The 27,684-nt window shown below is 39.7% G+C and overlaps 1 protein-coding gene across 2 annotated transcripts in view; it reads right to left on the reverse strand.

Annotated features, from left to right (window-relative positions):
- Nucleotides 1–27,684, reverse strand: part of MYRIP (myosin VIIA and Rab interacting protein) — a 335,723-nt gene that overhangs the window by 258,397 nt on the left and 49,642 nt on the right. For both annotated transcript variants that reach the window (XM_079114758.1, XM_079114756.1), the window contains exon 2: nucleotides 12,313–12,456. In XM_079114758.1, the coding sequence (XP_078970884.1) occupies nucleotides 12,313–12,422 (110 nt within the window). In that variant the 5' untranslated portion in view covers nucleotides 12,423–12,456. The remainder of the gene's footprint in view (nucleotides 1–12,312; nucleotides 12,457–27,684) is intronic.

A 27,684-nucleotide genomic window follows, 5' to 3' on the forward strand; every position in this document is an offset into this window, starting at 1 on the left:
GGCTGGGATTTTGCAGTGCCTGGGAGCTAGGTAGGAACAGGGAATCTGATGCAAGCGCTCAGGCAAGCAGGGCACTGGTGAGCAGGTAGCAGGGTAGAGGGGATGATGAAATTATTTTTTTTAATGATTTTTTTTAGATGTTGAAGGACCTTTATTTTGTTTATTTATATGTGGTGCTGAGAATCAAACCCAGTAGCTCACACATGCTAGGCAAGTGCTCTACCACTGAGACACAACCCCAGCCCCGGATGATGAAATTCTAAGAGCAACACAAAATCATGTCACTTGAACTAGGAGCCAGGACCAGTATGGGAAGTGAGAAAGCCCAGACTCCAGAGACATTATGGATATATAATGGAAAAAAGTCATAGCCAAAGTCACCTTATGCATGATGGGCAAATGGGGCCCTGGTAGCTGTGAGAAGCTCAGCCTGGAAGAGGTAAAAGGTAAGTTATGCATTGCCAAGTAGAGGACTAGGGGTAACCAGCTTCTGTCTAGCACTAATTCCAGAGGTGATCAGAACCAAAGATTCTGCCAACTCTGGGGCACCTCACCACATCTGGAGACCCAGATCTGACTGGACATCCAGGAACTTAGTCCCCTCTGGTCCTTCTAGCCTGAGGAATTGGGATCAGAATCAGCCTGGAAAGGGAGCTTGAGTCCCAGACTCACACTGATCAATAAAGGAAAAGCTGGTGCAGGAGAAATGAAGTAAGGCCAGCAGGAGGTGAACTGCAGGGGGCTGAGGGTCTTGGCTCTTCTGCAGATTTTAGACCTCAGGCAGTTTCTAGCCAAGGAATCTCTGGGCTTTTGCAGAAATCTCTCCATCTGAACAAAGGAACTCATTTTTAGTAACCTTTGAGTCAGAGATAGGTTTTGATGAACTGTCCTTTTCCAAGTAGCAGTTTAAGAAAATGGACCAGGAGATGGACCTACTGGCTTCAATACTAGGTCAGCAGGGAAGGAAGCAGCTGGACCCTGAGGAGGGCCCTACTTTCAGGCCCTGAGGCAGTCCGTGGGAATCAGGAAACTGCTATTTCAACAGTACAAGGAAGAAAAGGGAATTCTTATTTCCACACTATCCATCTGCACACCCCTGATTTCAGACCATTTCTGGTATCGTGATAGTGTACATCCTGAATGACTGTGGCTAAAGAAAGCAGCTTTTTATAAATGGCAGTGAAAACTTTCCTCCTCGCTCCCTTTCAAGTCCTGAATTCTATACACACATAATGCCAAAGAGTTTGAGGAATGAAGGTCAGACCAAGAATTACAGCCACGAAAGCTTTATCAGGGGCCAGCAGTTGAGCCTCTGACATTTGCAATGGAAAAATAAATAAGACCAGAAGTACTTAGACCCACAACACAAACTAGTATAAAATTGTCATTAAAAGATTATGGGGAGAATGTATCCGGAATCTCTACACAGAAACTGTATACCTTTGAAGGACCACAAATTAAAGAGCATTAGGGTGATTCCCTTTACACTACTAGCACATCTACATCTACAGCATAAAACTCACCTGGCTGCCCAAACCCCCGGAGGAGACTGTGTGCCAGAGATGTGACACAGATCATGAATGTCAAGACATTCTAAAGCCATGAGTTATATAAAAGGTCATGATGGACTTGGTCAACCATGAATGTCAGGGAAATATTAAAGGATTCATACTGTTATGAGATGCATAAGCTCTGTTATGAAAACAACACAATCATACCATGCTTTCCTGTTAAACTGCATGATAAAGTCAAGAACAAGCAAGATTCAGGGCTCACCTTCACATGACAGCGGTGGCAATATTGAGAGCAAAGACCATTCAACAATTACCTAAAACTTACAGATACCTAAAAACCACATGTAAAGTAGGACTAACACCACCCAAAATTCAGAAAGAAAACTTGCTTTTTACTTCCATAAATTCCAAGCTACTTAACTTGGCATTCCAGACCCAATACCAAGAAAGCCAGATACATCATTTAAAACTTTCCAGTAGCCACATTTGAAAGAAAAGGGGTGAAATTATTGCAATCATATATTTTAGTTAAAATGTAATTTCAGAAACATTTCAAAGTATAAGCAATAAAAAAATTATCGAGATAGTTTACATTCTTCTTTCATGCCTGATCTTTGAAATCCAGGATGTATTTTACATTTAGACCATATTTCGGTTTGGACCAGCCATATCTGAAGTGCTCACTGTCACTTGTATTGGCTATGGTGTTGTCCCAGCTACTCACTTCCCATATCCTAGCTTAAAAAAATCACTATTTTTCCTGAAAATACCCCAAGTCTTAGCAAGCACAGGTGCCAGATTTTGCAGGAGGGTCCTAATTCCATTCATTCTGCCCCAAGGTGCCTGGTGTTCTTGTTTCCAATGCCAAGGGCAGAGTGCTGCACTGCTGACTCTAGGGCTGCTCTGCCTGGATTTGAATCTACTTCTCAATATGTACAACCCGAGCCAGTAATTCAATATCTTTTTAGAGCCTCAGTTTCTCTGTTTTGCAGACAGATAAAAAGAGGGCTTTTCCAGGTTATGGGAAGAAGAAGAGGTTGCGCTCTTGAAGCACTGTTCTCGGCCCCATTAGTGACCATGGAAGTAGAATTCTCAGCAAAGCAGCCTTTGGCTCTGCTCCACCACGGAACTTGATTTGGGGTTGGGGAAACACATCCCCTTTTCTCTCCTATTACTTTTACCCGCAATGCACCCTGCAACCAACCTATGTTTCAGTCTACTAAAAAATCCCATCTATGTTTGAGGATCAGATGAAACACACCTCTCCTTCAAGAAGTCCTTCCCTGTCCTTAGCTCCCTCCTCCAAGATGGAAGCATTCATGAGTCTGCCTTCATGTTTAACTGCTGACTCTCTGCAGCATCCTAATTACTCATGCAGGACGCCTTAGCTCACCTTCTGGACTCTCCCTCAAGGACTTAGCCCTTCTTAAATTTGTGAGCCTCACTTTCTCTCCCCCTGCCTTCTCACTCACTGCACATTTATCCAGGAGGCTCCTGACATTTAAAATACAATTTTAGAGCAAATGAATGAATACCCCACAGCTTTAATAGAGTTGGCTTTTTCTTCATTAGAAAAACTACCAATAATAAGTAAAAATATTTTTAAAGATCTTGTGAGGTCCCCTCTAGCTTTTTTAAAAATATTCTTTAGATGTTGATAAACTTTTATTTTATTCATTTATTTATATGTGGTGCTGAGAATCGAACCCAGTGCCTCACACATGCTAGGCAAGTGCTCTACCACTAAGCCACAACCCGAGCCCTGCTTCTAGCTTTGAGATTGACTCTCTCCACCCACCCCCTCACTTTCTCTGATGACCTGCCCCCTACAAGTCCCCAAATTCTAGGTTCTGTCTCCTACTGGGCCTTCCCGTATGGTGAAGTGATTCCCAAATAGAACTGTGCCAGACTCCCACTCCACCATAAAATGCACTAGCTCTGAATTCTGATTTTTCACACCCTGCCAGGTCGCTGGCTGACCTGATTGATCAGTCTCATTGGAGGAATTCCAAGCTTGCGGAGTCTCCTATGAGAGTAACTGGACAGATTCATTAACCGGACAGGTTAACACCCAGTGTCAGTGAGGAATCACATTAAAGAGGTGTGGGCAGGCACACTGAGGTACACACAGTTATTTCATAAACCATAAGGTTTCTTTATCCCATCTGAGTAAAGGTGAGGTGATCTGACCTCCAGCTTCAGAAAAGGATATAACCAGGGATGCATTCATTCACTAGACCAATTTTGGTGTCCCAAAAATTTACATTTATTTAAAATGAAAATGAATCTTGAAGAAAGATCACAGCCTCATTTCATGAAGACACTGTGTTCTTTCTCCTTTCAAAAATGGTAAGTGATCCTCAAAGAAGTGTCTGTATAATAAATGAGAAACACCAATCATTTCTAATTTTGAGAGGGGCTTTGCTTCCTGGCAGTGGGTCTTCCACACCCCTGGCAGCTCTTATTTATTTCTTCACAACACTTTGAACTGCCTGGTGGAGGAGGGAAGATGGGTCCAGACATGGTGAAGAGGGTGTGGACCAGGTCAGTCAGTGAGTAACTGATACCATTACAGGCAACAGAAGCAGGTCCCCAAATGCATTTATTTCTGCTTCCTTAACACAGGCTGGAGGGGTGACTGACACACGGAAGCTGCTGAACTGACGCAGCTCCTGAGCCAGGCAGGAAGTGCGCGCTCTCTCTCTCTCTCTCTCTCTATCTCTCTCTCTCTCTCTCTCTCTCTCTCTCTCTCTCTCTCTCTCTCTCTCTCTCTCTCTTCCCTCTCCCCTCCCTTCCTTCCCTTGGGTTCACCCAGCCTTGTCAGTTCAGCAAACGCTGACAATTAATGGCCAGTAGCAGTTACAGGAAACAATTTCATCAAATCTAACCCCTGCCACCCCACAGACCAAGTCCATTAGAGCGCCAGCAGCCCTTGGAATCTATCCAGAGGTGAACTTGCTCTGGCCAGCACATATTAAGTGAGAAATTCTAAAGGCTATGGCTACCTCGGCTATGTCTCCGAGATTCAATTTGAACACCAGAGTACTATGCAATTAACAGTCATTTTTAAAACCACTTTGTAAATGTGCCTGACACGTAAAACCATAGGGTATAAACTGTGATCCTAGTTTAGTTCTGCAGATTTTTCCACAGTTGTTTATTACTGCTTGAAAGGCCAAGTCCCACAAGATAGGGCTCCCTAGTGGCGAGAACCTCAGGTTCAGGCCAGACCTGTACCTCCTCTAAACCTGTTTTTTCATTGGCAAATTCAAGGTTTGGGGGCATAATGAATACTTGGCTCCTTCTGAATTCTCATAAACTACATCAGTCAGAGTAATGCTAGACTTCGTTGCCAGAAGAAATAAAGCCCCAGGCTCCAGTGACTTAACCCAACAAGCTCCCACAAAGCTCCCTGCTGGTCATCAGGAATTTTCCTCCATCTGGTGTTCTGGGCTCTGGCTTCCTGCATCTAGTAAGGCCATTTCTCAACACAAGTCTTCTAGAGTCACCACAGCAGGCCAGGGGAGAGGTAGAGGAGGCATACCAGGTCTTAAGTCCCTGGCTTGCAGTGACACAGGCCCTTGCTCACAGGTGACTAGGGGGCTCTAGTCACATGATCTCAACCCAACTGCAGGGGTGCTGGGAAACGTACAGGAACATGTGAGATAGTGGGTGAGGTGACATTCCATCTTCTTGTTTCTATCCTTATTTTAATAATTTAATCTATTTATCTGAACAGAACATCATGATACTCTTGTAGAAGTGAGGAAAGAGAAATTCTTCAAATTATCTGCTAGAGACACATAAAGGCAGATGGAGAGGAGGGAACATGGCTTGGAGGATGAACACCAAACCAAAGCCCAAGGCCCAAGCAAATGCATTTGCTGAGGTCCCCAGGAGTAGGGACAAGTCAGAGGCCATACTCTGACTAACCTCCTCCCACCCATGACCTCACTCCCCTGCGAGGTCTCTCTGCTGTGCTGTTTACCACATCAGCCTGTCTTTCGCATGTCTTCCAGTTGGGGCCTCTGTTCCTCTCTAAGGTTTTATTTCTGCCATGAACAATTTCAGCAACAACCTGCTGGGCCAACAGCTGTCAGTCAGTGCCTGATAGCAGGCTCAGAGCTGGCATAAATACCACACTGACCCCAGCTAAGGGTCCTGCATTCCCTTGATTTCCAGAAGCTCAAATTCTAGAAGAAATAAAATAGTTGGATAAGACTATTGTGTGATTGGAAGATCACAGCCTTAAATGTGGCATATAGGCCTGGCTTTTTTTATATACTACATGAAGATTTCTCAAGAGTTATATAACTGAGAGGAGGCAGAGAAAAATTTCCTATGATACAGATGACCAATGTCATTACTGGGAAAGCACAGGTAATGCAGAGAGAGTTGAAAATACTGTTTTTATATTAATTGATTTAATATTGTCATTGGGTCCTGTTTAGATACGCAAATAAATATATTTCTTTAACTCTGTTTACTGTCTAAAAGGGACTAATGCTGGAAGCAGAGAGCTTAATCAAAGCAAAGAAAAATGTCGAAACTTAAAAAATTCACAAATAGATAAGTTCTTAGTGGGTTTCATTGAAGCCTGGAATTCTGGAACTTGAAGATAAACTGTAACAGAAGGACTGAGCCTACTGTGTGGGGTGCCTCAATCTCAGGGGCTCTATCAACAGAGAAAACATCAAGAAATGCTAACTTTCCTGCAGATAGGACAGAGCTGATGAACAGCAACAGTCCAGCCTTTCCTGGAATTATTTTGACCTCTGAGGTCAGAAGTCAGCCCCTGGTAATCATGATGGAAGGATTCACACCCAGATCTGCTATGTGCACACACCGCACACTGACCAGGCCTCTTTCCTCTGCATGTTCCCTAGGATCCTGCAAGGCCCTTTAGCAGGCAAGCACTCAGTGGCCCTCCCTCCCAAGATTCCTTTAAAATGACAGCAAAGAAATAAAATTAACCTAACTCATAACAGTAAGGAGAACAGTCAGTCACCTACAGATTTCAATGAAGTTCTGAAAAAGAGGGAGGGGGAAGCAAACAATATTTCAGTCATAATTATATAAGGGCTCCCTATTGTTTTCCAGCATTTAGAATCTACCCCTGAACAAAACAGGTGAGACTCAAATGTTTGCACAGCAGCCTGTGAATGCCCTGACCTTGAATGTGGAAGAGAAAGGTACTGAAGGGAGAGACTTGAGATAAAGTCAAAGGGGTGGCGGAGGGAGGGGCAGGTGCACCACACGGACATGGCTCTGTCAGCATGGAGAGAGGATGGGAGCAGCTGACAGAACAAGACTCAGAGGTTTTCCTGTATTATTTAAATTTGGAAAACGACCAATAGAAAACCAAACCAAAGTAATCATATAATCATCAAGGAAAAAAAGATAAGGGTAATGTAGGTAAGCGAGCTAAGTCCCCATGGTTCAGAGCAGAGAACTGAAAGAAGCCCTAATGGTGACCTATCAAGGTAGTGTAATGAGGGGCTGGGGAGATAGCTCAGTTGGTAGAGTGCGTGCCTTGTAAGCACAAGGCCCTGGGTTTGATCCCCAGCACCCCCCCCCCCAAAAAAAAGAAAAAAAGAAAAGAAAAGATAGTGTAATGAAAACATATTTTTAAATGTATGAAGGTCACACCAGGAGAACTAAAGAACAAAAAGCAAAAACGACTAAACATGGAATACAGGAATTGCGCTTTTATTATAAGGTCTTTTTTTTTTTTTTACCATTTTATTTTTCACTATGTGCATGAAATCATTTAACCAAAAAATAGAAAATAAAATTAACACAGAATAAGATGACCTCTTCTACACATTGACCCCCATGACTGTAGCTGAGCTCCAAAGCCCCTGGAGTTGGGAGCAGGGATCAAAGTGCCTTCTGTCCTTCAGCATCTCCCATCCCCAGTGTCAATGCTGTGTGTGTCTTGGAGAAACACGATGAACACTGAACTGCACTGCATGTCTGTGAGGCTCAGAGCCACCCCGACCTCCCCCGTGCACCACACAATCCCACCATGACAACAGCAGACTTGGAATTAAAGTTTCAGTGCCTCACCTCCCCAGTGCTGGAGAGCATAGAATCCTACTGCCGTGGGCTCCCTTTCCATAGTAAGAATCCCTTTCCATGGTAAGGCCTGTGACTGTGCAGACACAAGCAGTTGACACGTACCTTGGCTGACATGTGACTGTGCCCATCACCAGTTGTGACAGGGAGTGGGGACAGGGGTCCTGGGAAAAATGGAGACCACACACTCCCTACTCTGGCCTCCTCCTGTCACTGTCATCACCCAGACAGTCAGGTTGCCCTTTCCAAATAAGTCAAAAGGTCCCATCCGCTCTAAATATATACTGTGGGGGAGTAAAGCAAACACTTAGAAATGGATAAAAAAGGGTTTTGGGTTTTGTAACATAGTAGAATTAGGAAGTAGACCAACAGAACAGATTTTTTTTAAATAAAATAAATGCCTTCAAAAGGGAAAAAAATTACAACTCTAAGGTTCACCTCTAACTCAGCCTAACGACGAGAACAGCAAATTAAATGAAAATTACTCCCAGAGACACACAATACCATGCCTGCCTTCTGATTTAATTCAGAATGATGAAAAAAAAATAAGAGACTTGTGATTCAAGATCACCCAATTAATGAGTGAACTTTCTTTGAATTCTGACTTGTACATATTTGTTGTAAAAAGATTTTCTTAAAAAGGCAGACAAATGTACTGGATGTGAGATGATATTAAGGAATTATTTTAAGGAGGGATGAAAGGAAAAACACAGTTTTGAAAAGGCTTATGCCACTCTATGTAACAGAGAATTTGGAAAATAGAATCCTGGTTCCCTTATCTCCCCAACGAACTGTGTAACTCTGAGCAAGTTTTGAAATCAATCTCTGTTTTTGGGGAGCCTCCATGTAACTGGGGACCATGTTATAGAAACTGCTGTGAAAGTCAATAAGGTGAATTCTGCAGAATCCGCAAGCCAAGGCTGGTTCATAGTGAACCGCTTCATACCTGTGTGCTCTCTTTTCAGGAATTCTTCAGCCCCACTCTCTCTTTTTACATTTCCATGTGTTCTGAGGACATTTAATTCACACTTTTACTACCTATTTATTTAGTTCTCTTTATGTCAGCACTAAAGAACAGATCATTAACACTACTTAACCTCTATGCCCAAGACCTGCCCTCATAAAACCAAGCCAGAGATATAGGTAAATAAAAAGCTGGTCAAGAGAAAAAAAAAAAAAAAAAAAAACTAATTAAATTTAGAACCTTAAAAGAAAATTCTTCCATTATGAGTTTTACAGTCACTGAAGCAAATATTAAAGAATTCAAAAGTACTTCCCATAACATTACCTCCTAGGATCTTCCATGTACCCTATATCCAAGTACTATGGAAAAGTGAGCCAAATGTTTGATGATTTCAAGCATTTTTGAGGTTATGGTATCTTTCTCTCTTTTTAACCAATAGTGAGATTCTTGTTGAAGTCATTCAGAGTGTTACTCCTGTTTGCTAGGTACCTACTGAAGCATGTCACAGGTTATGGGAAGACAGAAAATAGAAATGATTATCAGCAGAGGAAAAAAAATGTCCACCCGCCTGACCACACAAGGTGCTATGTCCAGGGTTCACTTCTCTCTGTTCACTAATGGTTTCAAGCATCATGTTTCTCCAGCATGATCAGGTGCCCTTGACCATGCGTGTGCACAGATCTACAGTCGGGCCAGTGACTGCTAAGACACAGGTTCGTCAGAAAGACGGCACCCACCTTGTGGAGTTGGCTACAGTGGCCACTGCATTACCTTTAAAACTCTTCTCCCCAAACCACAGCGAAAAACTGCTCTTCAACAGAGACTGGCACTTGACAGCAGTGAAACTAAGGCAAGTCCCCATGATCAGAACAGAACACTAACAAGGTCTTAATTTACCATATTTTAGTTTCCAGGAATGAGGCATGAAACTCAGATCTTTATGAGTCACAGGAAACATAACTAAGACTGATTTTTCACAATTGAATTTGGTCACATAATTTGACATTCTACATTTATGCATCCATTCCACAGATATAGGAATAACTACTATGTGCCAGGTTTTTGTCCAATGCTTGGGGCACTGAACTATGTAAAACATAATTCTTGCTCAAGGTCCAGCAGAGGAGAGAAACTGAACAATGCAGAAGAAACATACTACCACAAGGAAATTTCTCAATGTAGAGACCACAGACTTTGCGTAGGTCTTAACACAGCCTAGCAATGGTACTATGTTTCCTCAATCCATCTACTCTACAATCGCTTTGTCCATTACAACAATTTGATCGACCTCCCATCTGAACCCTAGATGCCTATATATAAATGTCAACTTGACCTCTCCTTTGGATGTCTAATAAACATGTCAAATATTGAATCTAAGACAGAATCCTCAGTCTTACCCAACTTCCAACTATTATCCTCTGTCTTATTCATTCAGTGAATAATGACCTCATTTTTCCAGTTTTGCAAGCTAAAACCTTGGGTCTTCCTTGACTCTGTTCTCTCATACATCCATATCCAAATGTGGAAATGCTAACCTGTGCCCAAACTCCAATCATGCCTCCCCCTCCCCCATCTTAAAACTGACCAGTCTCCTATCTTTCAAAGTAGAGGGTCTCCTCTCTCCTTTGAAGCACCCTGGAATTCCTATTTCTTTACAATGCTGCTTCCACCACTAGACTAGACCACCTCAGTAAAATCTTCTTAATTTACACCATTGTTTTTGCCTCACATACAGTATGTATCAATATACTCTTGTTTGATGGAAGATAAGAAATTCATTAAAGAATAAATTGATTTTTAAAAAACCATGAGCTAGGTACTTTTCTGGCTGTTGAATATATAACAATTAGCAAGTCTCTGCCCCTTGGAGTTCATAGTCACCAGCCGCCAACCACATGTGGCTTCTGAACCCTTGAAATGAAAGACAAGCCCCTAAGTGTAAACACACACCAGACCTCAAAAATTTGGTCAAATTACTCATTAATAATTTTATATTGAATGAATTTTGAAATTCTAATTGGTATTCTCTAATTCCAATTTGGATAGATACGGTTAAAGAAAAATAGCATTGAAATGAATTTTTCTCGATTTCTTTTAGTAAGGCTACTAAAAAATTTTATTATGTATATGTCTCACATTATATTTCTCTTGCACAAGGCAGCTTTGTGGGGAGGAGACAGAGAGCAAATGAAGAAATAAAAATATGTTCACATTTGACATAAAGACACCTGGACTCAGGGCCAGCAGCTGGGAGCACTCTCAGGAAACCCAGTGAGAGCCATAAAAGAACAGCAGAGCGGGAAAAGGAGGCACCAGAATGTCAGTTCAGAAATGTGAGAGCTCTCCTCCCTGTCACAGCTTTGATGGAGCTGCTTGTGGGAAGCCGTCCTTATTTAGCAGAATCAGATGAGGTTGAGTCATGGGAAGCAGAGGCCTGGCTTCTAGGAACTGCCGGGAAGTATGTGGCACTGCGTGGGAGTGGTTCCCTGTCTCCTTCTGGAATTTTCCCCCTAAGAGAATGGCTTCCCTAACTCCACCCTATCCTGTCCATCACAGAAGAAGCTCCTCCCAGTCCTTACCCCTTTTATCCCAGTTATAAATAAAGGAGAGTTGGGCAAGTTGTTGTTGAAAGAGGCCAGAGCTGGTATGGCCAGACCTGTCACACCCCCTCTCATATAAAAAGAGTATTGGCACTTGTGTGTTCACTGAGTAGATAAGTTTTTTTTGGGTACTAAAAAAGCCACCAACTTCCTCCTCCAGCAGTGAACCCTTTTCTCCTCCACGTGGCACGTGACAGAGAGGACCCCCACCGCTGCTCACTCTGTGAGTTACAGGTATGCAGAAGAGTAGCTGAGAAGGCCTAACGGCAGGAGAACAGTGAAGATCACCTCAGCGTCTGGTGACAAGCAATGAAAGCTAGACTAGGGAAAAGGAGAGGAGAGATGTCAAGGAGGCAGAATCAACAGGGTTTGGCCTGAATGTGGAGACCAACTCGAGGGAAGAATCATGAAGCCTCTGAGGTTTTGAGCTCAGTGTGAATAAAACGATGGCATTCCAAAGGATAACCAATATATGTGAATGAGGGAGCAAATAATGACTTGATATCATATTTAAACACGCCAGGTCCAACACATAATCTCACTGTGACTGATTCTGATAAACAGAGCTGCAACAGTATTTCCAAAAATATTCCATGAGGAAATATGAACTGCAGAGGAGTCAGGAAACGACCTCTCTGGTGGTACTGGGCTAGGTGATCCAGTTCCAGCCCAATCGTCTGTTTCCTCATATTGGGTCTTTGAAATACTTTCCTTTGAGCATGGTCACTGAGATTTTTAACAGAAGGTTATATACAAATGAGTCTAATTCTCCCAGGAATTAAGTACATGGTGCTTTAGATCTTCTTCAGCAGGATCTGCTGAAAGGAAACTAAAAGGAGGGGCAAATTTGAAACAGCCATCATCCCCAGAGACCACAACACAGCTCATCACAACTTACAGGGTGAGCGGCCCCAGCAAACCATGACCTGGAGTAGGTGAAGTCTCATTTTGGAACTGGCTTTATGATGCCCAGTGTTGGAGCTGACAAGCCTTTCCACAATATTAATTAAGCCTCTCTCTTAAATATAAGTGTGTGTGTGTGTGTGTGTGTGTGTGTGTGTGTGTGTGTGTGTGCAAGACATAAAGGCCTCTGACCTCAGAGCCCGCGGCGCACACACAGCTCCGTGCACACCACCAGACGCTGTAAGCAGCTCACCTTAGTCGTTCTTCCTCTTTTTTGCGAAGATTGAAGTCTCTCTGAACCACCTGGAGAACATGCTCAGTTTCATCATCCGTCAAGCCGGACAGGTCCAGCTTCCTCCCCATGATTTAATATCAAACACGGTAAGTGAGACAAGACCTGGGAATCCAAAGGAGAAATCACAAATTGAGGACAAGATGGAAGCACTACATGGACTAAATCGACCAGTTCCATTGTTAAAACAGAACTAAATGCAGAGTGTATATGTACATGTAAATAAAGATAGCATCTTTCTCTGCCCTCATGCTCAGTCAATATTTACAACTTTAGCAAGACTGCAGGGAAAAAGAGAAGATAACTTATCATCTGCCAGTTTTATCATCCTGACTCTTAAATGAAGACAAAAGTATTTTAGTCAATAAAATGAATTGCATACATCAGACTTTGTGTGCATTTCCACAAAATGACAAAATTCTTAATTTCTGTGGTTTTAAGTTTTAAATTATAAGTATTATATGGAATTACAAAATAACAAACTATAATGCTTTTTTAAAAAAGTAATATGTGTACTATGTTCCTTAGAGTTGTAATCATATAGCTGAAATAAAAGCTAGAAATCAAAACCTATCTTCTGAGAAAAGAAACACAGAAAGAAAAATAATTTTATTTTGCCATTTCCTCAGGAGTAGAAAGGATGATATTTCTGAAAAACATCTCCCAGTTTTGTTTACCTAGAAATTATGGGAGATTCTATAGGAGTGGGTTTTGAGAATTCAACCCAAGATTTCATGCAAGGTAAGCACGCACTCTACCACTGAGCTACATCTCCAGCCTGGGAAACTACACTTTTAAAAGTGAACTTTAATGAATGACTGTGACTAGAGATAAAATCTGGAATCATAATTCCAGAAAATTCTTCAGAATTAAAGGCCACCATAAATACAGATGCAAACAACTTTAATAAAATATTAGCAAAACCATTCCAACAAGATATAAAGAGGATTATATACCATGACAAAATGGGGTCCATCTAATTCAGTTCTCCCTCATTCAAAAATAAATCCATGTAATTCAACACATTAACATAAAAAAGGAAAATGCCATATGATCACTTTAATAGAGGCAGAAAAAAAACATTTGACAAAATCTAAAACTCATTCATAATGGAAACCCTCTGCAAACCAAAGCTACAAGACACTTCTTCAGTCATATAAAGGGCATTTTACAAAAGTAAATTTATTATTTTTTTAAAATATGCAACAAACACTGTACTGAATGACAAAAGACTGAATGCTTGTCCTTAAGATCAGGAAAAGAACAAGGACGTTCACTCCCACCACCTCTACTCACTACTGAATGCCCCAACTGGGATGCTATATTAATCAAGAGAAGCACTGGAAGCTAGGTGGGTGCGTTACTTTGCTAGCACTGCCATGTCAAAGTGCCACAGACAGGGTGGCTTCAACAACAGAACTCTATTTGCTTACAGGTCCCAAAGGCAGCTTGAAACCCTTCTGCCCTCACAGCCCTGGAACTCAGGGCTTATGATAGGATTGGCAGCCTGGAAGATCTCCAAAATGCCCTGTGAACCATTCTTCTATTCTCCTCACAATAGCATCAGCTTCTTTCTATCCCTGCCAATCTCTTTATCAAAGTTCACTTGGCCACGTCCTTGGAATTCTCTGCTGAACTTGCCTTTTCTTTCTTGACAACAGGGCCAGGTGGAGAATCTTCCAAATCTTGAAGCTTTGCTTTCCCCTTGATTATAAATTCCATCTTTGTTTCCCTCTTTTCATGTTTTACTGCAAGCAGTCAAGAGAAGCCATGCAGCACCCTCAATCCTTTGTTTACAGATTTATTCTGTCAAATAACCTAATCTGCATCAATCATCTGCAAATTCCACCTTCCACAGAGCACAAGGACACAGAAACATTTTAGCTAAGTTCTTTGCCACTTTATAATGAGGATGGCCTTGCTTCCAGCTTCCGGTGCTTTCTCTCTCATTCCCACCTAAGACAGCATCAGTTGCCTTTACCACGCATATTTTCAATATTCTAATCACAACCTCTTAAGTAATCTCCTAGAAGATGGAGGCTTTGTCGATGGTCCTCCTCCTTTTCAGAGGAATCACCTTTGCTGCTCCATTCAAGGCAAAATAGGCTTTTTCTAGTATTCATTTGCAAACTCTTCCAAATTCTACCCACTTCCCAGTTCCAAAGCCACTCTCACATTTTCAGGTATTTATTGTAGCAGCACTCCATTTCTTAGTACCAACTTCTATCTTGGTTCACTCAGGGTGCTTAACAAAATACCTTAGGCTGAGTAATTTATAAGGAATTTCTCTCTGAAGGCTGGGGAGTCTAATATTGAAGTGCTGGAAGATTCAGTATCTGGGGAGGGCCACTCTCTGCTTCCAACATGACCCTTTTTGCTGAGTTCCCACATGGTGGGAGGGTGAATACTGTGTCCTCATGAGAAGAGATGGAAGAAGGAGGCAGCTCTCTGGAACTTCTTTTATAATCCCATTCAGGTGGAGCCCTCATGGTTTAATCATTTCCCAGAAGGTGCCACCTGTTTATACCATCACATTGGGGTTTAAGATCCCGCATGAATTTGGGAGGGGCACACATGTTCAAACCATAGCCACAAACCAGGCTTTTTATAACAGGTACCTCGACACTCTTCTAAGCTCTACCTATGACTTACTTCCACATTTTAAAGTATTTATTACAGCAGTATCTTACTCTTTTAAAAATAATCTATATTAGTTTTGTAGTATTGCCATAACAAAGTACTGCAGACAGGATGACTTAAACACCAGAAATGTCTTTCCTCACAGTTTCCAGAGCTTGAAGTCTGAGATCAAGGTGTGAGCAGACTTGGTTTCTTCTGAGGCCTCTCTCCTTGGCTCAAAGTTGCTCTCTGTCTTCATAAAGTTTTCCTCCTATTACATGCCTGTGTCCAATTGTTTTCTTCTCATAAGGATATCAGTCATGTCAGATTAGGGCCAATCTTAGTGACCTCATTTTAACTTTATTACCAACTAAAGACACTTCTCCATTATAGTCACATTCTAAGATCCTGGGGATTAGAACTTAAACATGAATTTCAGGAGGATGTAACTCAGCCTGTACCAGTAGGCATGCGTAACAGTGGGATATGGAGTCCAGAAATAGGTAAACACAGACATTGTACTATAAACATGCCAGGGTAAATCAAAGTGGGGAAGGACATTCTTTTCAACAAATGATTCTGGAACATCTGAATAGTCAATGAGGAAAAAAAAAAAAAGAGGAAATCAACCTATATATTAACTCACTCAAAAAATTAATTCAACACTTGTCATAAAGGTAAAACGTGAAATTCTAAAACTTCTAAAGAACAAAGGAGAAAATGTGAACAATTTTAGGGTAAGCAAAGATTTTAAGACACAAAAAGCAATTATCCAGAAAGAGTAAATGTAATGACTTGTACTTCATTATAATGAGATCCTTCTGCTCTTCCAAAAACACCCTTTAAAAAAATCAAAAGGCAAACCACAGAGAAAATATTTGCAATAAACATCTCTAACAACTTGTATCCTGAATACGTAAAAAAATCTTCTACCACAAAAAAGAAGCTAATTTTAAAATAAGAGAAGACTGAAACAGCTACTTCACAAAAGAGGATACACTAGTGGCCAAGAAGCACATGAAAAGATTCTCAACACAGGGTAAATACTAAATTAAATTTTAGATAAAAGGTGTAAAAAAAGGTGCAAGAGGTGGTAAGAAGGAATCAGCTAATTTTTAAATAACTAGAAAAATCATGCCTGAGAAACTATTATAAAAATATTTTAAAGGTGGGAAATTTTATGTAATAAATTTGAAATTTAGGAAGGAAAGGACAAATTCTTAGAAAAATATATTTTATTAAAATCAATTAGAAAATAATTAGAACACCAAAACAGCTTATTGTCACTAAAGAATATGAATCAGTAAATAAATAATGTCCCTCTTCCCAAGTACATCAAACTCAAATGATTTTACCAAATTCCATATGTTTAAGGTAAAAAAATAAATCTCCACCCGTTTTAAGAAGCTCATTATTTAAACTTAATGCCCAAACCACACTGGAATGAAAATATTTTTAAATGCTAATTTCATTCTAAATTAATGCAAAAATATTGGCAAATCAACAAATCAATGAATATAAAAGACAGTACATGATGACCACAGGAAATCAAGCAATACAAGGTTGATATAAACTGAATACTGGTTCATGTAATTCACTGATTCACTAATTTTAAAAGGAAACAAGATGATTATTTAAATCGATATAGAAAAAGAAATTCCATTCATGATTTTAGAAAGATAAACATTCTTAGCCATATAGGAACAAAAAGAAATTCCTTTAAATCTGACAGAGAATGTCAACAACAAAACAAAACAAAACAAAAAACAGAAAATATCACACTTATTAGGGAAATACTGAAAATATTTAGAAAACATTCTACAAAAAGTACACGGATAACATCAAACTTAACAAGAAAACACGGAAAAGATCCTTTGGAAGATGAGGAATAAAACATATGTGTCAGATCTTACCAGATCTAAATATAGTACTGGAAAGCTTACATAGAGTTATTAAACCAGAAAAAGAAATAAAAGATGCAATGATGACAAGGGAGAAGAAACAAAACTCTCTTATTTGCCAATGATACTATTATATATGTAGAATTCATAAAAGTTTCTACAGACAAGTCATTGAAATTAATGAGTTAAGCAAGGCAAGGAATACAAAAATCAACATATAAAAAAAATGCATTTTATAAACCAGAGTAAAACAGAAAATGTAACAATAATTAAAGCAGTGTGATTTAGGAAAACCTCAGCAACATGTACTCAAGAATAAATTTAACAAAATTTATGCGAAGATCTTGTACAGAAATTATAAAACTTAATTGAAAGACCCAACTAAATTAATCTTCATGAGTTGGAAGATTTAAGTTAAAAATGTCAGTTTCTCCAAATCGATCTAAAGATTCAACACTGAATTTCAGTCAAAAATCCCAGCACAGATTTTGTGAAACTTGACAAGATGGTTCTAATATTTGTACAGAAGAGCAAAAGGCTAGAAAAGACTAAGACTTCTAAAGAAAATGATTGAAGTGTGTGGACATTTAATAAAGTGTGGTGTTGCTGCAGGAATAGTAAAACCGATCAATGGAACTGAGCAAAAATATAATTACTTGTACAGGGACATTTGAGACATGAAAGTGATGGCTTTGTATTTCAGAGGGAATCTGGTGTTGGACAATTGGAAAACAATAGCCACAAAAAGTCAATTTCATATCAATATAAAGAGAGTGAAGAGACAACCCAAAAATTGAGAAAAAAGATTTGCAACACAATAACTGACAAAGGACTCATACCTAGACTATGAAAGGAACTTCTACAATTAAATCAGGAAAAGATAAGCAGCTGGTAGAAAAATGGCAAATAGATATGAACAGGCACTATATAGAAGAAACAGCAAAAATACATGGTATGATACTTAATTCTGTTGGTATTTACAGAACTACATATTAAAACCACATTTCAGATCCAATACTATAGTTTGAATGTTGAGTGCCCCCTAAGGCACATGCATTTAAGACTTGATTCTTAGCTGGTGGCACTACTGGGAGGTGGCGGGACCTTTAGGAGGTAGGGCCTAGTGGCAGGAAATTTTGTCACTGGGGTGTACCTTTGCAGGGGAGACCCCACCCATTCCTGTCTCTCTTTTCACTTCCTAACAAGCAGGAGGTAAGCAGTTTTTCTACCATGCATTTCTGCCATGAGGTACTTCCTCACCACAGACCCGAAAGTACTAGGGCCAAGAGATCAGGGACTTAAACTTATAGCCAAAATAAACCTTTTCTTCTTACAAGTTGATTAGCTCAAGTATTTTGACACAGTGACAGAAAGCTAACTTACCCACCAAAATAAAAATGTATATCAAATGTTGGCAAGAGGTAGAAAGATAGTAGTTTTCAAACAAGGATATAAATTGGTACAATCTTTTCATAACACAATCAATTTTCACTTAAAAAGTTGAAGATATGTGTAGATATATTCCTCTGATATTATAATCTGAATTAAAGTTCAAAGTTAGGACCATTTTCATCTGTAAAAAATGGTCATTTCACACAGTTCAACCTAAGAGAAGAATAACGATAGCAGTCACATTCAAAATAATACAAAACAAAATGAAATAAATAAAATCTGCAAACAACTCTGAACATCCATAAACAAGATGAAGCATAACATACAGAACACATACACAGTACACATGTACTATGATTCTTTTTACATAAAAAAACATACAAAGTCAAAAATTTATTTTTTAAGAAAGAAATGTGGTAAAACTCCCAGAGGAAAGTAGCTCCTCTGGGAAGTGGGGAAAGAAGATTTGATTGGGGATAACCACATAAGAGCTTCAGAGCTATCAGTGATGTTCCATTTCATTGGAGGAACACAATGTTGGGGTTTCTGCTGTTTCTTAAAGTAAAAAATTCAAGTTATGTATACTTTTGTGTATCTGATACAAGTGTATAACGTAATATGAATCTCAAACTAAACAAAAATGATAGAATTTATATACATAATAAAAGGAAATACTGGAAATACTGTTCAAGGAATATGTCTCGAAATCATAATGAAACTGATAATAATGATTTAAATATATCTACAAGTTGTTGAATACCTATTGTGTTACAGATATTTTAGTTTTTCATAGATGGATATCTATATCTAGTTATCTGAAATAATATAGCTCTATATTTCTATGTCTATATCTACCTAGATATAGATCTATCTAGATATGCATATATCTACATATATCTCTCTATATAATCTCTATATATTAAATTTATCTATATACATATATGTAAAACATAAAAATATTATCATTCTCACAAAATCCCATAGGCTTCACAGACACATTATCACCAGCACTTACAGACCCAGATATACAAATATACATATACATATATATTATATATATACATATATGTACAGATATATAAACTCTTCCTCCTCTAGTATCTATACACATATCATATATACATATATTATATATACACATATTATTACAAATATATACTATATATTACTATTATATATATACACATATAATATTTAGAGGAGAAGTTTATTTGAGGTTCATAGTTTCAGAGGTCCCAGTCCATAGACAGACAGCTCCAATGCTCGGGGTCCAAGGTGAAGCAGGACATCATGGCAGAAGAGTGTGATAGAGAAAAGCAGATCAGGACATGGCCATTAGGAAGAAGAAAGAGCTCTACTCAACAAGGAAAAAATATATATCCAAAAGGCATGCCCTCAGTGATCTACCTCCTCCAGCCACACCCCACTCACCTACAGTTATCACCCAGTAATCCCTGAGGGTGGATTAATGCACTGATTTGGTTAGGGCTCTTATAACCCAATCATTTCACCTCAAAACTTTCTTCTGTCATCTCAAATATGAGCTTAGGGGGACACCACATATCTAAACTGTATCATTCCACCCCCGGCCCCCAAAAGTTCACACTTATCTCACAATACAAAATATAATTAGTCCATTTTCAAGAGTCCTCATAGTCCTAAGAGTTTTAGCATTTCCCAAAAGTCCAAGCCCTGAGTACTCAAAGGGAAAATCTCAGCTTGAGTTGAATGTTGTTTCTGCTTTGAGTGACACATTTTTCACCACCAAAAAATGATAAATCCATCTTGAATTCTAATAAACTTGCCTTCTATAATGTAGCAGAAGATACCTGAGGGACAGCCCATGACTTTCTCAGAGGGGACAGAAAAAAAAAGAAGGAACCAAAGTAGATATAGCCATGCTTGTACAATCTGTTAATAACTAGTGTGAAAATAAGATCAACATCCCAAGAATTATAGTAAGCGAGGTAAATAATCCATCCACAGGATGGAATGGGAGCAATAAGGAGCGGAACAACATTGGAATTGTGTTCCCTAAGAAAATCTTCTAATTGAGAGACACTAGGGACAATATTATATTGTCCCTTCTTCCTTTGATCCGTTACTAAAGATTTTTCAGAATAGCACCTAAAGGCCTGGTTATCTGTCATTCTATCAATGCATCTTTCTTCAGTTCTTAAATACTTGTCTTAAAAAAAAAAATAAGGGGCTGGGGACGTGGATCAATGGTAGAGTGCTTGTGTGGCACATGGTGAGGCCCTAGGATCAATCCACAGAAGGAAGGTTTTTTTGGTTTTTGGTTTTCTTCCCAGTCTCCAGTGTTCTGTTTTTCCATCCTCTTATCTTCAGAAGGCCCTTCTGCAGGGTTACATCTTAATCGACCCGAGCACCACAGCCTGAATTGCTTGCACTGCTCCAGACACAATGAGGGATCAGGAAGGCATGGGGCACGAGCCCGATTGCCTCCTTAGAGCAGCACCCACATGCCCCAGTCCTGTCGCAGACACGTGTCTTAGACAGTGATAACCTGGGGTTTGACAGCATCTCAGTGTCATTCAGAGTCCCTGCCTCTACACACATCTGTGCCTTCTGTGCAATGCAGAGGAAATCTACGGACCTCAGATTTTAAAACTTGAAGTCCCAGTTCCCTGCGTCCTCTTTTGAGCATGTCACAACAAGGGACAGGAGATCCCACTATTTGGTTGATACTTTACAAAGTGTATCTGTCCTTTTCATTTCCAAATAGTGGTAATAAATTCAGAGAACAGAACAGCTTCAGTCCTTAGAAGTCTTTTGCTAACGGGTTTAAAACCTCATGACTGTATAATGCAAACTAATCTTAAGATTTAACCAGAAAACCATGACAGGAATTCCAAGTATTTTTTTTAATATTTGTTTTTCACTCCTGTAATGCTATTTGTTGAAAATAAACCTTGAGTCCACTTTGCCTGAGTTAACAGTGGGAGTTGGGGTGAGAGGAAAGCCTGGTGCACCTGCTATCAGCAGCAGTTAGTGGAAGTTCAGACTCCACCCCGAGGCTGCAGAAGTAAAGGGGAAAGTTTCCCCAGTCACCGTCCTCAAGTAGTGAGAATCAGACTGGTAGGCACAGCACACATGCAGCCTGACTTCTTTTTAAATATCCCATTAAAGGTGATGATAATGGCAATTTGGAGTTTCCCAGACGGTAACATGTTTGTCCCTTTAACTTCGGTGGCTTTTGGTTTACTGACAATTCTGAGATTCTAAGTTGCCAGTTAGTGAAAGAAGTGGCAGCTTCGATCATGTCAAATCTAAAAACAAACAATGATCCCTTCTCAAGAGGGATAAATGGTCTCTGTAAAGAAAGATATAAAGTGGCTCTAAATGAACAAGACAGAGGATACTGAGAACACTTTCTGGGAAATGGAAGAAGTGTCTGTCTTTTTCGACAAGAAACACGATTAAATTTCTCATACAACAAGACCAACAGCATCTTAGTGTGGAGATGCCTAGGGCCCTTGAGTCAGAGGTGCCTCAAACAGGATCCTCTACCAGCAGATGAGGAAATGAAAGCCCAGGAGAGGGAAGCAGGCATCCAAAGACACACAGCAGGTGCAGGAGCTCTGACCTGCTTGGCACTACCTGATCCCAATTTCCTTGCTGACATCCCACCAAGATGCAATGGCAAGTAGGTTTTAAAATCTAGTAATGAGAAAATTAATACCACTTGAACATTTAATTATATCACCATTTCCCAAAAGTGTATTTTGAAGGTTATTGTTCCCACAAGCAGTCTGAGAACAAGGAGCTCTGTGGTGTAATAAATTTGAGAAATGCTTCAAATTGTATTGCCCTCTTGAGGTTCCAGAAGGCATTCTAGCTCATCAGAGCCTCTAAGAAGCCTGTCGCTGAATCATCAGTTTGATTTTGTTTGACCCTGTATTTCTCATATGTATTTGTCTGCAGAAACCTTTCCTTGATAGCATCTACCTTTACACATCTAAGGAAATGACTATGAGAAACTCAGCACAAATCAAACCAATGATGAGGAGCTCCAGCCACCATTCCAACATGATTATTGAATTGCTTTAGTTGTGTTTATTAATATAAGTACCACGAGAAGCTACAAAGTTAGAGGAGCTTTAGCAGAATTTGATGATTTAAAAAGGACGGCAAATGCATACAACTTCAATGTCGCAAAGGCAAAACAAAGGTAGAATAAAGGTACTATTCTTGGTTAGAGTAACCAGCATGAGGAAGAACAGGAAATGCTTCTATAGGTTACTGGTTAGCAAAAACCTTACAAATGCAAAAATATACAACACTAACTATATACATTATGGGAGGTTCACCATGAAAGGTCAGTGTTTACAAGAGTGACAGTTTGAAAAGAAATCTAGAATACAAAGGTCAAGGACAAATGATTGAGTGAGATCTTTACAAGACCAGATTGTATGTGTCTGTGTGTGTGTGTGTGTGTGTGTGAGTGTGTGTGTGTTTGTGTATGCAATGCACCTAATACATAAGAAAAATAAGAAGATTAAGTTGGAATATCCAAAGTCCTAAGAGCAATGAAGGGTAAAAACTTGGGGGGTTTCCCTCTTTGACCATGACTAGGTTCTTCTGCTGGAAACAAAAAGAAATTTTTTATTCCTACAGAAAAATAAAACTGTTAGAACACTCTCTTTCACGGGACTTGGTGTTTGGGGGGGCGGTGATAAAAGAACTTAACCAGAGAAGGAACAGAAAACATGATTAAGATGCGCTTTCACTGTGACTGTTTTCTTGGACTGAGGGCTCATGGACTTCCACCTTCAAGGGCATTTTTTCCTGCCATGAACTGACCCCTTTTCTGAAATCCATCCCATTCCCAGACACAGAAGCGGGCCGGAGCAGACATGACCACTCCTAGGGCACAGCAGATTGGGCTGGGGTATCACATGACAATGCGGGATGTGGGGACCTCTCTGCTGGGCGTTTGATCCTGACCTTCAGTAAGGGTGTGTTCATCTTCCCACGGACTGCTGTGCTCCTGCCTTCGATCATGCAATTCATTCTGCATTCTGTTTTGCTCCCTTTTATCACTTCCCTTTCTGTTTTACACCACTAACAAATGGCCCTTAGAAATATCACAAAGCTGGCAATGTTGGCTCGCTGTCCTGGTACTCTTTACTGACCCATAGACCTGACTTAGATGGAGCGTGAACAAGCTAGAAAGAAAGAGACTCGCCTGCCTCTTCCTTGCAGCTCTGGGCTGCCCTGTCCTGAGTCAGGAGCTACAGGTTAATCTCACCCCAGTAGCATGCTTTAAAACCTGCTATTGCGAATCACCTCTTCTTGTTTTTCTTTTTAAAAAACAGTGGCTGACTTTGCCCATTTGAACTTTTAAAATCATTTGCCAAGTTTGGAGTAAATCAAATAAACTTATTATTGATTGAGAACTGTACCAACTGATTTGAGAAAGAACTGCCATTTTACAATATTAGGCCTTCTCATAAAGAAATTGAGAATAAATACAAGTTTGTGCAAAAAAAAAAAAAAAACCTAGTCTTTTATCGTATAAAATCAAAATGTTCATGTAGCCAAAAATAATAACGAAGATAAGTAAAATAAAAAGGCAAATGACAATCTAGGAAAAATCAGGAGATAATTATCCTAATATATTAAGCACAGTTTTAGAATACTAAGAGAAAACAAAATTATCTAGAAGATAAAATGACAAAGGCTTGTGAAAAAGGCCAGTTACCAATTATCAATGCCTCAAATACAGTTTAATAAAAATATTCCTTTCACTAGTAATGGGATAAATAACAATTATAACCAAATTCAGTACCATTTATTACATTCCATGAATAAAGAACTGCTTAAACAGTTTATGTACCAACCCACTCAATTATTACAGACCTGAGAGTATAGATAAAATTATACCAGCTTTGCAGGTGAGTAAATGAGTCAAAGGGAAACTAATACACTTAATCAAATAACACATCTTTGAAACAGGAGATCAAATATATGAAATGAACCAAAGTATCTGGTTCCAGAGGAGACTTAGCATAAGCACTGTTCTCATTGGCAAACAAACAAACAAAAAATAAATAGGGATAAAGCCAACCCCCAACAGCTTGTGCCAGGTCCAATTTTTGCTATATATTTTGTGGATATTATATCCTACATACATAATACTTCTCACACACTAAGTGCTTTTTATCGTCATTCTCTTTATGCTAATAACACTTGAAATTATTTTTAGAATGTTAAAAAAATGATTTTAGATAACTCAGGCATAATTTCTGTATCATCACATCTTCTGAAAACACCATTTCCATTAGCCAAACAGGCAGGTCTAAGTGATATTAATGATGATAATAGTCATTAATTAATAATAGTAACTGTGGCTAGCATTTTCTCTCTAGAATGTGTTATTTGTGTTGAGCTGTGTTCCAAAGTCTCTCAAGAACCCTTTTATAGTTATATTTCCACTTCTTCATTGAGGGAAACTGATAAAGACACAAGAGAGTTAAATAAACTGCCTACTGTCACTGGGCAGGTAAGTGGTTATGACAGCCTATAAGTTGGGGACACTTGACACCTGAATTTGTTGTGTTCCTAACCTGTTTACCATCCTACCCTGCTGCTTACTGCAAGAAGCAATCACCCTGACCAAATTTTTTCCCTTCATGCATATGAAAATAATTTTCACAGGATGGCACTAAAGTTCATGGTGTTTTTCAATTTGATTTGAATCATGAGACCATGTTTATTTAAATTTTATTTGACTGACAATCCAAATTGAAAACACTGAAAGCCTTTAGTTAAACCCAAAGATCTAACTTAATTGGCATATATTCAAATGCTGTGTCTTATAATCTGGCTACTTGGGGTTTCTCAGAGTATAGTCTGATCCTCACAAAGTTATCTGCTTCTGAAACTGGATTAATCCTCACTGGCTTCCCGTGGAGGATGAAGTTACAGAGAAATGAAAAGTCCCAAAGGCAGATGTCATTAAATCCCAGTAAATCTCAGCAGGTCTGACAGCCCCCCTACATAGGAAAGTGGACTGGACTGAAAAACAGTCTTAGCTGGTGTTAAACATTCTACCATTTCTTTGTCAGAAATTAAGATCAGAAAACCTAAAGCCGTGACATTATTCCTTTCATGCTAAGTCTTACCAGTCAATATGTTACCAACTAGTTTACTGCTGAGATCCACAGAAAGCCCTGTCATCAAATCTCCCTGCTGCCCAAGAAACTGGTAAAACATCTGCTGAAATGAACCTCATAAATAAAAGGTGGTTGAATTTGGGGTTTTCTGCACATAAATGCAAGTCAGTCAGTAGGAAGGGCATGAAAATGAGAGTGGTTTAGTTTTTAATCTAGAAATTTTAAATTTCAATGTGTGTCCCAGTTTGTATTTGTTTCCTTTGGCTTCCTTCATTTATAGGATCTGGGAGAGAGACATGGATGCTGCGTGAAAATGCCCTTTTAAATAAGTGTTTCCAAAATAGATAGGAAATGGAAAAACAAAACAAAAGAAAAAAATCATTACTAACCTTAAGGCAGTCCTGTGGCCAAGAGGAAACATCTATTATGAAGCCCAGACTTAGCTCAGCTAAAGGAAAACATTAATCAGTTTGTATCATTTGAAAATTCTGTGCCATGGCAGCTGTTAATTTGGAAGGGAATAATGACGCCAGCTGCAACAGGATCCAGTCCTTCTCAGCATTCAGATCTCTGCCCATAATTCCATCTAGACCAGGCATCCCCTCCCTCCTCCTTTCAGGGCAGAGTAAATATACCCGGCAGGATCTCATTAGCTAAGAGGTTTGCCGGGAAAAGGCCAAACTTCCTGACTGAATGACTTTTGCCCAGTTCCCTAACCATGGCTCTGCCCTAGTCCCAGGCATGACTGTACTCCATCCTGACAACACCCCTGAAGTTCCTTAACAGACCTCGCCAGCCTCCCTCCTCACCATTCCAGCTAGGTGGCTCCCAGCATCAGGATGCATCTCTATTCCAGAAGTTGCCCTGACCAAACTAGCTGTTCCCTCTGCCCCACCCCTCGGTCCCTCTGCCTTGGCGCATCTCATGCTGCTGTCCTGCAACCATCTGCTTTGGACAGAGCTGTCTGTTTCCACAATGCTTCCTCATGAAGATATCAGAATGTTTTTTGAAAATGTTGAGGAGTTTGGGAGAAGGGACAAGTACCTTGGGTTTAACAGAGACTGTACTGGATGCTGCAGATATTGTCATGTAAAACTATGAATGGTGGGATCATAAGTCTCACACAACAGCTGGTAAAATGGATGCTTGGCTTGATGAAACAACTGGCCCCATGTAACATCAATGGAAGTCAAATCTGGGTGGAGATGAACTCTAGACTCTCTACCTCCCTACTCTGAGAAAATGAGTGCCTAATAAATCTCTTTGTAGATAGATATCAGAATTCTACTAGATCCTGAAGCCATCTCTCAATCAACATGACTTTTTATTATGCTATCCCCTGTTTTATAAATCTTTGTAAAGTTGTACTTCCAAACATCAGTTAAACACTAGAAAAGATTTAGAAGGCGAAGAGGAGTTTCTCATAGTCCCCGAATTTAAAACACGTTATTATGTTCACATGGAAGTGGCTTCTGCCTACCAGGCTTGAATCAGTTCAGGTAGTTCTCATGAAGTTGCACCTGCAGAGTAGACACATGTCATTCTTCCCTCTCCAGCACCTACTACAGGCTCCCAACAAATTGGTAATACCACCCCAATTTCATTCATGGAATCTCCATTCTCACATTTCACGTAGACTTGGTGGGAACACTACTACTAGAGAAACCTGTTACTCTAGGCAAAATATAAGCACAGGACTCACACGAGGTTGACTAGATTTTCTTCCCTAAAATTTCAGTACCCTGAATCCAGTACCAAGTAACCCAAAGACTGAGTAATTCCAATAGCCCCTCAAAGAAAATGTCCTCCATCTGTTCTGACATCAAATACCAAAATCCTTGAAGCCATCCTCCTTCCTCTCTCTCTGAGGCCTCCAAGTCTTTTTCCAAATATTTCCTTGCTTTTCTTACATTAGTTAAGGATTGTTCCTACCCCCTGCAATAAAATCTGCTAACCAGCATAACCGATAATATACATAAATGACAGGATTCCTCTTCTTCTCTTGAACAACTGCAGGAATCACCTTCCCAGCATTTTCACTTAAGCTAGAGAACATCAAGTGTGATTGTTAAGTGTTCCTAAAGCTTTTTAGAACTATCCATGTCAATTCAAGGCCTAGATAATGTTGGAATTATAAGACAAAGACAGATCTGAATGTTTATGGATCAGATTTTTGTGTCTGGGGGGGGAAAGAAAAATATTCTAAGTGAAAGGGAAATATCAGAAATGAAGTTAGCATTTGATTTTCACAACCAAAAAGGATAGTCATATTACAATAGCAA

Source organism: Sciurus vulgaris, assembly GCF_902686455.1.
Source record: "Sciurus vulgaris genome assembly, chromosome: 16".
Lineage (NCBI taxonomy): Eukaryota > Metazoa > Chordata > Mammalia > Rodentia > Sciuridae > Sciurus > Sciurus vulgaris.